General features: G+C 42.8%; 1 protein-coding gene across 1 annotated transcript in view; it reads right to left on the reverse strand.

Moving 5' to 3' along the window:
- The window catches only part of FKBP4 (FKBP prolyl isomerase 4), a 31,420-nt gene that overhangs the window by 15,948 nt on the left and 2,363 nt on the right, over positions 1-13,109 (reverse strand). The window contains exons 2-3 of the mRNA XM_006265381.4: positions 11,569-11,713; positions 5,495-5,637 (exon numbers count right to left, since the gene is read on the reverse strand). Of these exons, the coding sequence (XP_006265443.1) occupies positions 5,495-5,637; positions 11,569-11,713 (288 nt within the window). The remainder of the gene's footprint in view (positions 1-5,494; positions 5,638-11,568; positions 11,714-13,109) is intronic.

The following is a 13,109-nucleotide window of genomic DNA, read 5'->3' on the forward strand; positions in this document are numbered from 1 at the left end:
TATTCTGGGCTATCCAACTTTGGGATAGCCCAGGTAAGCCATGGGCCCCCTTGGATTCATTCTCAGCTCCCCAACTGCAGGCTCCCATGCTGGGCTGTGGCCCCAGACCAGGCTGGGCCACACCACCTTGCTGTCTGTGGCAGGAGGTGGAAACCAGAGGGAGGGAGGGAAACCTGGAGACCCCAGCTGTTGCAGCCAGTGATGAGGCTGTGGGGAAGAGTGGCCAGGGACGTGAAGGGGTGATCACAAATTAACTCCTAGCAGACTGCATGCAGATCCAGGGCTGCCTCTTATGTCAACAGTTGCTTTTGTTTGTTTTTAATCAAATTCCTTACTGACTTAAGCTGAATGTGCTTGGAGGAAGATCCCCAAATGGGAAGAGACTAAGACAGACCAAAGTTTAGTTCCAACTTGCCCTTTAGAGTGTGTGCGTGTTGGGCAGCGGCAGGGGGGTGCAGCCTGCATGGCACAAGTGGAAGGAAGCATCCTTTTTTTGGCAGACAACTGCAGCAGACTGCTTTCTGTCCCCTCCCCAGAGATCACGTATGGGAAGGAGACCAGAGTGGCACTTCGGTGGATGCAGGGTTTAGTTTGTGGCACACCCACCAAAAAAGGTTGGCCCACATTAAGTATTCTTGTGCTGAATGAATTAAATCAAAGATATAGAAAAGACCAGGGAGAAGTCAGAAGATAAGTGAGCGTTAAGTCTGAAGCTAGTGGGGAAAAAAGAGCTCTGTTCCAGAGAAACAAAACAAAAACTACTACTGGCAAGCACTCTTACCATGCTTAGAAAAATATCATCTAAACTGCATGTTGTGCTAGAACAGTAAAAACTATCTTCTCCAAGCAAATCAAGTTATATTGCTATCAGTTTTGCTGGCATAACTAGGAGCATCTGCTGGCAAAGCTGTATCACTCAGAGAGCATATTTTCATAAACCTCACCTGCACAGAGCTGAATTTGCAGGTGTGCACAGCTGCCAGACTTTAGGGAGTTTCACTTTTGTGGTTCTTGGAGAAAGTCATTCGGACTAAGCGCGTGCCAACTATTTTTTTTTTTTTTAAAAACACAGAAAAAAAGTCACTTCCAAGTTTGGCCAAAGTAAGTGTTTGGAAGATCAAACTATAAATTCTCCTAAACCATAAATGCTGAAGCATATTTGCTGTCTCTTGCTGGTTTAGGATCACCATCTGCCCTTGCTGCTTCTGTTCATCTTTGGGGTGGTATTTATATAGGAGTAAAAAAGAAAAGCCTTCATTGCTAGAAAGGGTAAATGGGATGCAGAAATGCATCACACACACAAATCATTCTCTAGCATGGATAATTTACCATCATACTGAAAAGTGTGAACGAGCTTCAAGAAATAAGGGATAAAGGACAATGAGTGTATGACACCCCATAGGAAAATGACACTCACCCTTTAAAAAAAAAAAAAAAGTCATGCTTACTTTCATGGGGTTTTATTCAAAACTATAAACATTTTTTATTATACAATACTAGTTACACATTTACCCACTTAAAGTAACAGACAACATGGAGAAGGGGTTACATTCAGCTATGCTAATCCAGGTTACAGGGGCCTGTGGCAGAACAAGACTGGAAAGTCTAAAAGGTCAGCATATGCAACCTGCAGGCAAGGAAGATTTAAAAGAAAACAGCACAAAATTAACAGGGATGAAGAGGTTTGTATGTTGCAGTCCTGAAGGCAAGGAAGTGTTTCCAAGGAGCAAGTTTATGTTGTCAAAAGACAGTCCATGCTCATTGCTAGTAGACCTATCCAATTATTAACAGCTAATGCAAATAAGTTTGCACCTGGTCATTTGGCTGAACTCTTGTTGAGGTGTACAGACTGCTTTGGGCTGAAATGTGTGCTAATTAAGCTGGGAAAGAAAGCCAATATCATTGCCAACCTCCTACTACCCAATTTCTTGAAGCTGCTTCTTTCCTTAGCCACACAGGGAGTGGTTTGGTTTTAAGCCCCTGCATGCTACTTCTAAAGCCCCAATATACTTAAGTCAGCTGTACATGACCAAGAGCAGTTCCCCTGAGATCTAATGGTTTTTCCTACTTCCCAGTAAAACAAATCATATACTAAAAAACAAACATTCAATGTAACATTTTAATTTTATTTAAAGACGTGATTTTTGTCTTTTTTTTTTTGAGCAGTGTATATAGAGGCAATTGCATAATAGCTTAAAATAGTCTTACTCTTGTATACTGTGTAGTGGGTGGGTGGGGGCTGCCTGGGTGCTAGGTCCGAGGAGCCAGCCGGGGGGGGGGAGAAGAGGGAGGGAGGGAGACAGAGGGTGGAAAGAGGGGCACGTGCAGCAGAGCTCACCTAGGCAGTGAGGTCCACAGCTGCCTAGCATGTGGCCGAGCCCTGTCCACTTTCACTCAGGACAGCCCATGCCACATTCCTGCCCATCTCTGCCAGCATATACAGCTTCCCAGCAAGGCTGCTTGGCTCCGCTAGCCTCCAGCAGGTCCTCTTCCTCCTCTGCTCTGGGTGAGGGGAAGCTTCAGCTAGGTAGGTCCTGCCTCAGTGCAGGGCTCGAGATCTAGCTCCCAGCCACCTTTTACCCACTTGGCTACCCACAGTGGATTGTGCTGGGCATGTGGAAGACGGCCAGGGCTGAAGCCCTGTGCGCTGGGGCAGGAGCTGCCTGGCTGCCGCTTTCGCCCCCTACCTGGAGAGGCACAACAGGGTCAGGAGGAGGAGGAGCCGCCACTGGAGGTGGGGAGAGCTGAGAAGCACCCAGGTGATTGCAGCAGCATTGGGAGCAGCCCTGTTGAGAAGCTGTACAGTGCTGGCCACCCCAGACAGGGCTTGGCTGCATGCTGAGTGCCCCTGGGGTAGCCGTGGGCCAGATCCAATCAATTGGCAGGCTGGATCCAGCCCATAGGCTGTATTTTGCCTACCCGTTTTAGGGGAATGGCAGAGTGGAATTTTGAAAACACAAAAAATATTTGTTTATTGTACCACCTTTAGGTCTATTGCCTTTTTACAGATGTAAGGAACCTTGCAGATGAACGTGCAAAGTATAGCTCAATAACCCAATACAAATCAGCCACTGCTGACTGTCTGGCAAGATCTCAAGTCTCATATGACTGTAAGGATTTAAAGTTGTGAATCCTTACTCCCTTTAGCAAAGAAGTTAATAAATTAGTCATGCTCATCATTGGAAGTTAAAGTTTACAATCTAGCCCTCAATCTCAATTGTATTTGATTCCCCTTTCAGTCTTCTCATTAGAAGCAGCTGGATATAGACAGATGGTTTGGTTCTCAGACTTCACACCAGAATGAGAAGAGACACATATGCAAGTGTCAAGATAGAAAATTCACACTGTTCGGCAAGTCTTAATCATTTATTTTTCTTTAAATTACAACTGGGTTCCAGTCACTGCCTCGTAAAGGAAAGCCCCACTTTGATGCTAAAGTGACAGCTATGATGCATTTGTTTTGAGAAGTTGCATCATCCCAGACTAGCCCATGGCCTAACTATTAGGGTGTTCATGAGGTGGGAGACATATGTCTTGATTCCTTAGAGAAAGGTATTTGAACCAGGTCTACCATATCCTGAGTCAGTCATAACCAATGTACAAAAGGGTATCGTCTCTTTTTTGAAAGCAAGTGGTATGATTCAATGTCCTAAGGAACAGATTGCAACCATTCAAAGAGGAAGGGAGATGCTGCATTAGCTGCTCCTGATAATAGTCCACATGTTTGTTCTTACCCTGCAGTAAGTGGAAAAATAAAACAAGGCTAACTTGGCACTGGTTTATTTCTCACTTATTATGGGGTAAGGGCAGGCACATGGACAATTACTACAGAGCCATTAACATGCATCAAGTCCTCTACCCACTATTAAGTTTCTGTAATTTTTCTTTGTTCATGCTCCAGTACACTTGAAGTGGAACGTAGGCATTTAAGTCCAAGATAGCAGTTTACAGACACCCTGCCCAAGTCCCCCTAAGGGCTTACATTTTTTGTTCAAAACTGCTTTCAACCCCTAAATTTCAGTTACTAAGCCTAACTTCCAGGCTAGGCCCAAGTCTCTTTGTCAATTTAATCTGCGGAATGTACTTTTAGGAGAGTATTCAGGGCTGCAAATCTTAAGTGGAGGGAGGTACCTTCCTACAGCCCTGGGTTAAAGTACCAAAATCCCAGAGAATTCAGATTTATCACTCTTCATAATTTCCTACTGCCTGGTGTATGCAACTATCCACTCAGAGTCGAACTTTTGTGAAACTCATTCTTGGAAGATTAAGGTTCCTCATGTATTGTACAGGGAGCCAAGGCCACAAACTTATGTCTGTTGGTTTCACTAATGGATGAGAAGCTGAAAGTATAAGCACAGATCCACGAGTACTGTGACAGTCATTCCCTTACAGAGTTTATGGGATTACCAAGCAAACTACTCATGCAGATTAAAGAATGTATAGCTATAAAAGTCTATGCAAAAGATTTGTTAAAGATTCCAACTATAGCTAGTGACAACTTAGCTGGCAAAAAAATGACTTTGTGATCACCACATCAAATTCTGCATTTTTGTGAAAACTGGCTCCAAAGCATTAATTTTAAATGAACAGGCCTTAGCCAGCTTCCCTTGCTAATTTTACTTTAGAAAATTCTAGACATGAGGTTTTCAACATTTTTTTAGTAAGTGTACCCCCAGTGGCCAGACACTGAGAAAGGGAGTGGCGGCATGCAGCCAGATACAGAGCAGTGGCAGTGCAGAGTGGTAGGTGGCGGTCACCACCTGCAAGCTCCACCCTGGCCCCCATCTGGGCACCACTGCCTTCGTCCCTGCTCCTGGGAGGCAGCAACAGTGGTGGGTGGCAGCACTCTAACCTCACATGCCCATACCCCCTAGGGCCTTCCCCAAATACCCCCAGGGGTACATTTACCCCCTGTTGACAACCCCTGTTCTAGAACAACCCTGTGCAACTCCAAAAAGTTATTAAAAAATTAAGCCTGTGAAGTATTAGTCCCACTGTCCAGAACCACTAACTCAGGGAACATGTAGCGACACATGTTAGTAGCTGCTATAACAGTACCAGTTTTCTCACTCTCTGCTTTGTATCTTCTTTTTTTTTTTTTTAAATGGGGAAAAGTCCTTTAAAATATGTAGTATTTTTGACCACCCATAGGGCATTTCCTTTGAGGCCTCTCTAGAACAAGCTGTATTTCCCTGTCCTCCCACCTTCTCAACATCATCTTTTAGAAGTAGAAGTCAAATAAATCCCAAGTCATCATGCTGGTCTTACTTACAACTCTGTCCTTTCTACACAAAAAGATTAATATCTTATCACGAGTTAGCCACTCAACTCCACTGATGGTCCTGAATTCTGAGGTGCCAGGAACATTCTAGACTATTCCCAATGAGACACTGATTAATAACACCTATCAAACTAACAAAGGTTAGTTGAGCCAGTCCCACCTAGGAAAGCTAACACATGCCCTTTCTGAAAGAGGTGCATTTTTTAAACTCACCTCAAATATCAGTGTAGCATTAGGAGGTATTTTGGGAGGACTCCCAGCAGAACCATAGGCATACTCTGGTTTGCAGGTAACCCGGCAGATTTCTCCAATCTTCATAGTTGCCACAGCAGTGTCCCAGGCTTTGATCACTTCACCTACAAAAAACAAACCAAACCAGTCATGGAACTGCTAGCCATATCAGAGATATCACCAACTACAAAATAATTTATCCATACAACACTCAAAAGTTGGTGGGCTTCTTCATAGAAAGACTGAGAAAATACTCACTTTTTGTACACTGGCTTGTTTAAGGTAGGATTAATGCTGATCCAACCAAAAGAAACCAAAACAAACAAAAAAATACTGATTTCAAGTGCTTAATTCTAAATTTGTTGCAGTCCTCAATTCACCCAATCCTTTATCTATGCAAAGTACAAGTTATTTGAGATTCAGACAATGTCTTAAGTGCCTGGCACAACATCAAGTACTATGAAATAATAATAATGATAAATGCTTGAAAGAAAAATATCTTAGTGTGATACCGTTTTCAAAATATGAACGAAGTTAACAATAAACAGACATTTTGCTTTGTGCTTTATCAGTGGGCAGAGGTCAGCACAAGTTACACACTTGCAGAGGAAGAAACATGTTGCTTCTGAAGCCAGAGAGTTAATGGAGGCTGGAACACCAAACAATGTTGCTATCCTCCACCCAGACACTTATTCACTATCTCTTCATCCAGTCACATGAATCCTGTTAACTTTATAATATATATTTATTTCATGCCATCCTTGTAAAAAATGCTGCATATTTTCAGATCTACCATATTCATACACCAGGGAGAAAGTTTGGGGGTCGGGCAGGGAGTTGGATGTTCTGGCACCCGCTGAGCTTGACTAGTTCATAGACACTAGGGCTGGAAGGGAACTCCAAAGATCGAGTCCCAGCCCCCTGCCCTAGGGGCAGGAAGTCAGCAGGGTTCACAGGATCCCAGTAAGATAAATATCCAAATGTCTCTTTAAGGCATTCAAGGTAAGCGCTTGAACCACCTCCAGCAGCAGTCTATTCCAAACCTTGGGGGGCTCAGACAGTAAAGAAGTTCTTTCTTATGTCCAGCCTGAAACGGTCATGGAGGAGTGTGTGACCATTCGACCTGGTAATCCCTTGGGGTGCCCTGGTCAACAGACATTCCCCTAGTTCCTGGTGAGCACCCCTGATAAACTTATAGGTGGCCATCAGATCACCCGAGAGCCTGCGTTTTTCCAGGCTGAAGAGTCCCACGGCTCTCAGCCCCTCATCATAAGGTTTGTATTCCTGACCTCTGATCACGCATGTGGCTCTCCTCTGCGCTCTCTTAAGCTTCTCCACATCCTTTTTTAACTGTGGAGCCCAAAACTGGATGTCAGCTGTGGCCTCATCAAGGCCAAGTACAAACGGGAGAATGACATCCTGGGATTTACTTGAGAAGCATCTATGGATGCAGGCCAGCATTTTGCTTGCTTTACTAGCCAGAGCATCACATTGAAGGCTCATGTTCATCTTGTGGTCAATCATGACCCCCAAGTCCCTTTCGTCCATAGTGCTAACCAGCATACCACTGCCGAGCCTGTAAGTGTGCTGCAGGTTTTTCTTCCCAAGATGGAGAACCTTCCATTTTTCAGTGTTAAACACCATCAGGTTCTCATCTGGCCAATTCCTGAGCCTATCAAGGTCTGCCTGGATCACTCCCCTGCCCTGTCCTCAGGTGTGGATACTTTACTCCAGAGTATGGTGTCATCGGCAAACTTGGCCAGTCCACTTCTGACACCAATGTCCACATCATAGATGAAGATGTTAAATAGTATAGGCCCTAGGACAGAGCCTTGAGGGACTCCACTGGTCACAGCTGTGGGTACTTTTTGAATCCAGCAAACAACTGAGGTTTTGGTGTTAGATGCGTGCATCTTCCAAGAACATAAGTATCACACTGGGTCATACCAGTGGTTCATTTAGCCTAATACCTTATCTCCAACAGTGGCAAATAGTAAATGCTTTAGGGAAGAGCATATAAGCAGAACATATCTCATGTAATCTATACCAATTTGTTTAATAGCTTCCAAATGGATCTGTCCCCCATGCATGGACAATCCCCTTCTGAACCTGATTACACTACGTCTCAAAAACCTCCTGTGGCAACAAATTTCATAAACTGACTTATATGCTGTGTTTTAAGTAAATAATAATAATAATAATAATAAAATATTTTTGCGGTGTGTTCTCTCCCTCCCCCATGCCACCCAATAATTTCAGGCGGTGCTCCCTAATTTTTGTAGTCTAGGACTCGGTGAATAAAAGTTCCCTATGGAAATGATTGGAGTAGCGTCACAGATGGATACAGGTACTCTTCACTTAATGTCATCCCGGTTAATGTTGTTTCATTATTACTTTGCTGATCTATTAGAGAACGTACTTGTTTAAAGTTGTGCAATATTCGGTTATTACGTCATTTGGCTGCCGCCTGCTAGTAGGTAACTACCATGACGTAATTGGATTTGCTTAATATCATTTCGCTTAAAGTCACATTTTTCAAGAACGTAACTACAACATTAAGTGAGGAGTGGCTGTATAGATTTGCTCAAGGATAGGCAGTGGGAAAAAGAAGGTTGTGTTGCTCTCTCTCTATATATGCACAAGATGTATGCTTCTACTGAGATGTGGTACCATATGGGAGATGAGGCTGCAGAAAAAGCATCAGGGTCAAAGTCAAAGGAAAGAGCAGTAACGGGTGCCTGCTACAGATCAGTAAACTAGGAGGAAGAATTGGATGAGGCCTTCTTTAAATAACTAAAAAGTTTCCAAATCACAGGACTTGGTTCTCATGGAAACTTTAATTACTGTGGCATCTGCTGGGAGAGTAACTGTAGAGGTGCACAGGCAGTCCATCAAGTTCTTGGAGTGCACTGGGGATAAGTTTCTTGCCTCTTCCTCTTCATCACCTGTATCAGCTAAGGGAAGCTCTTCTCAATTGGTCACACACAGGAAGGAATCAGCTGACCATGTAAAGGTGGAAAGTGAATGGGTGACAGTGACCATGAACTGCTAGAATTCAAATTCCTATGAAAAGGGAAGAGCCATGGAATTAAGACACTAGAGTTCAGAAAAGCAAGGTTTAACAAACTCAGGGAACTGGTAGGCAAGATCTCCCGAAAGTCAAGTTTGAGGGGAAAAAGGGAGCCCAAGACAGCTGAATGCACCTTAAGGAGGCCATATTAAGAGTGAAAAACCAAGATCCCCATGTGAAGAAAGAACAGGAAGTATAGCAGGAAACTAGTCTGGCTGAACAATGAAGTCTTATTCAGCAAGTTGAAACTAAAAAAGGAATCGTAGAGAGTGGACCTTGGCCATATTACTGGGGAGGATTATAACTAGGGATCTACTTAATTTGCAGTTTTTGTGGAAGCTGCATAATCTGTAGATAAAAACCAACTAAATAAAAATAAAATGCTAGCTCCCCAGTGGGAGCCACAAGTCTTCACTGCCAGGTGGAAAGTTGCCAGCTGATGAGGCAGCACAAAGAGCAGCAGAAAAGATGGCCATCTCTCCCTTGTTCCTTCCCACTCAGGGCCTCTCCGCCAATCAGCACCAAGGGCAGGGCCACACTAAGGGGAGTCAGCAATCGAGATGGTGGCCACCAATCAGTGCCAGGCAGCGGGGCCTCTCTGCCAATCAGCACCAAGGGGCTGCCACAAAATGACAATGGAATTAGAATTTTAAACTGTGATCAACCCAGGAAAATTGGCTAAATACCACTGCCATTTAGGTAGACCCCTAATTTTAAGAGTATTGCCTGGGTGTGCTGGGAGCAAAATCAGGAAGGTCAAGTCATAAAACTGAGATGCAACTGGCCAGGGACATAAAAAAAAGCAATAAAACACCTACAAATATGCTGGAAGTAAGATGTAGACCAAGGCAAGTTTAGGCCCCACTGAATGCAGAAGGCAGTCTAGTAACAGATGATGCATAGAAGGCTGAAGTATTTAATGCCTCTGTTTACTTTAGTCTTCATACATAAGGTCAGCTACCAGATGCGGAGTGCAGTCAGCAGTAGAGGGGAGGAAATGAGCATCCTAGAATAGTGGAACAATCAGATGACAATTAGAGAAGCTGGATGTTTTCAAGTCAGTAAGGCTGGACAGGGTGCATCCTAGAGTACTGAAAGAGCTAGCTGAGGTATTTTCAGAGCCACTGGCATGACATTCTCATCAGTAAGCTAAGGAAATCTAGCCTGAACAGAACTGCTGTAAAGAAAATACATAACTGGATGGATCATCATGTTAAAACAGTAATCATCAATGGCTCCCTGTCTAGTCAAGATACTGGAGTAAGTTTCCCTTGGGATCTGTCCTGAGCCCAGTATTAATACAACTGAGTACATAACCTTGCAAATTTGCAGTAAATTGGGGAGAGAGTATTTAAAAAAAAAAAAGCACCCCACCAGATGAAACCCAATTACAAATGGCCAAGTATGAAGTCCTGCACTTTGGGCAGAACAATCACACATGCAAATACAAATACACACTGTGGAATAACTTGTAGTCTGCAATACTGCAGAAAGAGACCTGAAGATGATAGTGAACCATAAGCAGGAGCCAGCATGCTCTTACTGCTAAAAAGCTAACAGCGTATTAGGCTGTATTAATATAAGCATCTCTTGCAAGACAAGGAAGTGATTCCTCCAATCTGTTCAGCATGAGTAAAGCCTCATCTGAGGTACTACGTTCACTCTGGGACCCTGCACTTCAAGAAAGACATAAAAAAATAGAAAATTTAGCGGAGAGCAGTAAAAAAAAAAAAAAAAAAATGGTTAGAGGTCTGGGACAACCTGAAACAACCTGGATTATTTTGTTTGGAGAAGAGATAGGTAATTTGATAAGTGTACTGAGGTTATACACAGGAGAGCGACTGTTCCCTGTGGCTGCAGGTGACAAGACAAAGAGCAATGGAATTCAACTGCAGCAAGGGAAATTCCAGTTTGATAATCAGGAAAAACCCTCTCATTCTAAGGTTGGTTAAGCATTGAAACAGGCTACCCAGACAGACTGTGGGATCTTCATCCTTGGAAATTTTAGAGCAGATCAGACTGACACTTGGCTCAGATATGATTTTGCTTTGAGAAAAGGGGCAGAGGTAGACCAGATGACCTCCAGTGGTCTCTTTCAAACCTACTCTTCTGATTCAATTCATCCACCCCCTTCATGATTTTACAGACCTCTATCACAACTCTTCTTGGCTTTCTTCCCAAAATGAGATGTCCTAGCCTTTTTTTTTTTTTTTAAGTCTTCCTCAACCTAGCAGCTGCTTCATACTCCTGATGATTCTTGCTGCCCTTCTCTGTATCTTTTCTAATTTTACTACATGCTTTAAAATGTGGGGATCAGAACTGCATGGAATATTCATGATTTGGGTAAATTATGGACTTATATAGTGACATCATGATGCTTTCAATTCCTTTAACAATATCTGAGACTATTTGCTTTTTAGGTCACTGCAGAATACTTCAAAACGTTGGTTCAGACTACAGTGACTTCAAGGTCTCTCTTCCAAATGGTAGTGGCTAGTTAGGTTTAGTTGAGGTGCATATTTAGTTGAGGTCATTTTTCCTCATGGGCATTACTTTGCACATTCCAACACTGACAAGTTGTTCTCTCTTTTTGGGAACTGAGAGGAGACATATTTCCTCCTCCTCCATTTGTACAGTTTGACAGCCGCCCCAACTGGTCAGCAGCAAAATAGTCAGGATGCATGTTAATGGTAATCTTTATCCTTCAGCACAAATCCACACCAAGATGAAAAGCGCTGCTCACTTCCCTCTGAACAACTGTTTTGGGCCTTCTACCTTAGGCAGGCACCAGTTATTCTCTGCTCACGTTTGAAACAATTCTCAAGAATTCTTTAATGCCTGTCACCATTCTGAGTTGAGGTAAGTTTGGTAACAAATTAAAAAAACATATGCTTTCACTGAACATTCATAGAGCCACAGTCTCATTAATTTCACAGGGTCCTGATCCTAGGTTCCCTCAGACTTTTAAACAGATGAAAGAAGTTACCTTTTCCCAAGTCAAATGAAAACTTGTCTTTCCTGTCCACGCTGGAGTCAAATTTTGTGCCATCCAGAAGCCATCCTGTATAGTGCACAATCACTTTATCACCTATCATGGGGGATTCTGTCCCAGTTCCTTCCCTCTTGATAACCTGTGAAATAAATGCCAAGTAAATGACGCTTATTAAAAGGTACAAAAACAGTACAGACAAGACATTAACTTAACTATATATTTAGTGCTGGAAAAGCCTATATGATCCCAAGAGAGTGACACCTGATGAGGAGTCAAGTACGTATTAGCCATGCAGATCCAGGCATCTGGCCTTAGGGAGACAACTTCAGAAGTTGCAACCACTGTTTTGAGCGAGTTTGCTAAGTATCTGAAAGAAAACAAGCAGTTGGATGTGACATTTGAACTATGCTTCCAACTGAGGTTGTATTTTAAAACTGTATATAAAACCCTAATACATGATTTAGGTAGATAAATTTACTATGTAATAATGTAAAATCTCTTCCTATTTCAGGAAATCATGAATAGAGGGATAGTGCTTTCCTCCTAGGTCCATGGAAGTGTCTTCATGTCAGCAAGAACTAAACTTGTGAAATATTTTAAAAATCACCTAACTTGGCATTGCCTAATTTAACCTGGCGGGGTGAGGGGTGGGACGGGATGGGGGACTCTCAGAACCACTTTTCATTCCGCCCAAAACCTTTAGAGGGGGAGCTATGCTATATTACCAGTAGGCCACAGAAATTTATCAAAACATCAATAAGTTATGAAGTGCCAAAATAAAGGCTCCATGGACTAATTTGTCTCCTTGTATGTGATTTATAATGTTCTTTAATTTATAACCAAAAGCCATTAACTCCTTTCATTCAAAGATTTTTTTTCCAACAAACAAGAGTTGGGACTCCTGGATGCTACTCCTAAGTCTCAAAAACATAATCATCGTTACAGCTTTACTAGCAGACTGAACAGTATGTAATCCAGGATCTTAATTTTTATTCACCAAGAGTCTCAGAACACTTTTGCAAGAGAAATGGGAAGGCAGTCCCATTTTACAGGTATTGAGTCTGGTATATTCTTTCCAAGAAATTCCCATACTAAGCTATAGTGCTTCATCTCCCAGTTCTCCAAAAAGCAACCTTCACTAATCCTCAATTACCCCATCTATAAAAAGGAAAAAAAAAAAAAATCCAAAAAACCACCCCTGCACCTCCTTTCTTTCCACATAGCAGAGACAGCCTGACCCATTAGCAGGCATCACTCCATAAACAGAACAACAAGCTAGAACTTCAATCTCCTGGCTCCCAGATTAGCACTTCTATTGGGCCACACAGAAGCAAACAACCCATTCAGCTTATTTTATATGTACCTAGAGAGCTTCAGGCCATTCTCAGGAGACAGGTAGATTTGTGGTACAACCTTGGAAAACCCAGAACACTAACAGTAGTTTAAATGAAGACTTCTTCCTATGGCTTATTAAATCAGGATATAGTTTTACTGAAAGGAGCCACAGAACTAAATTTCCAAATCTCACCTTCCTG

Source organism: Alligator mississippiensis, chromosome 4, assembly GCF_030867095.1.
Source record: "Alligator mississippiensis isolate rAllMis1 chromosome 4, rAllMis1, whole genome shotgun sequence".
NCBI lineage: Eukaryota > Metazoa > Chordata > Crocodylia > Alligatoridae > Alligator > Alligator mississippiensis.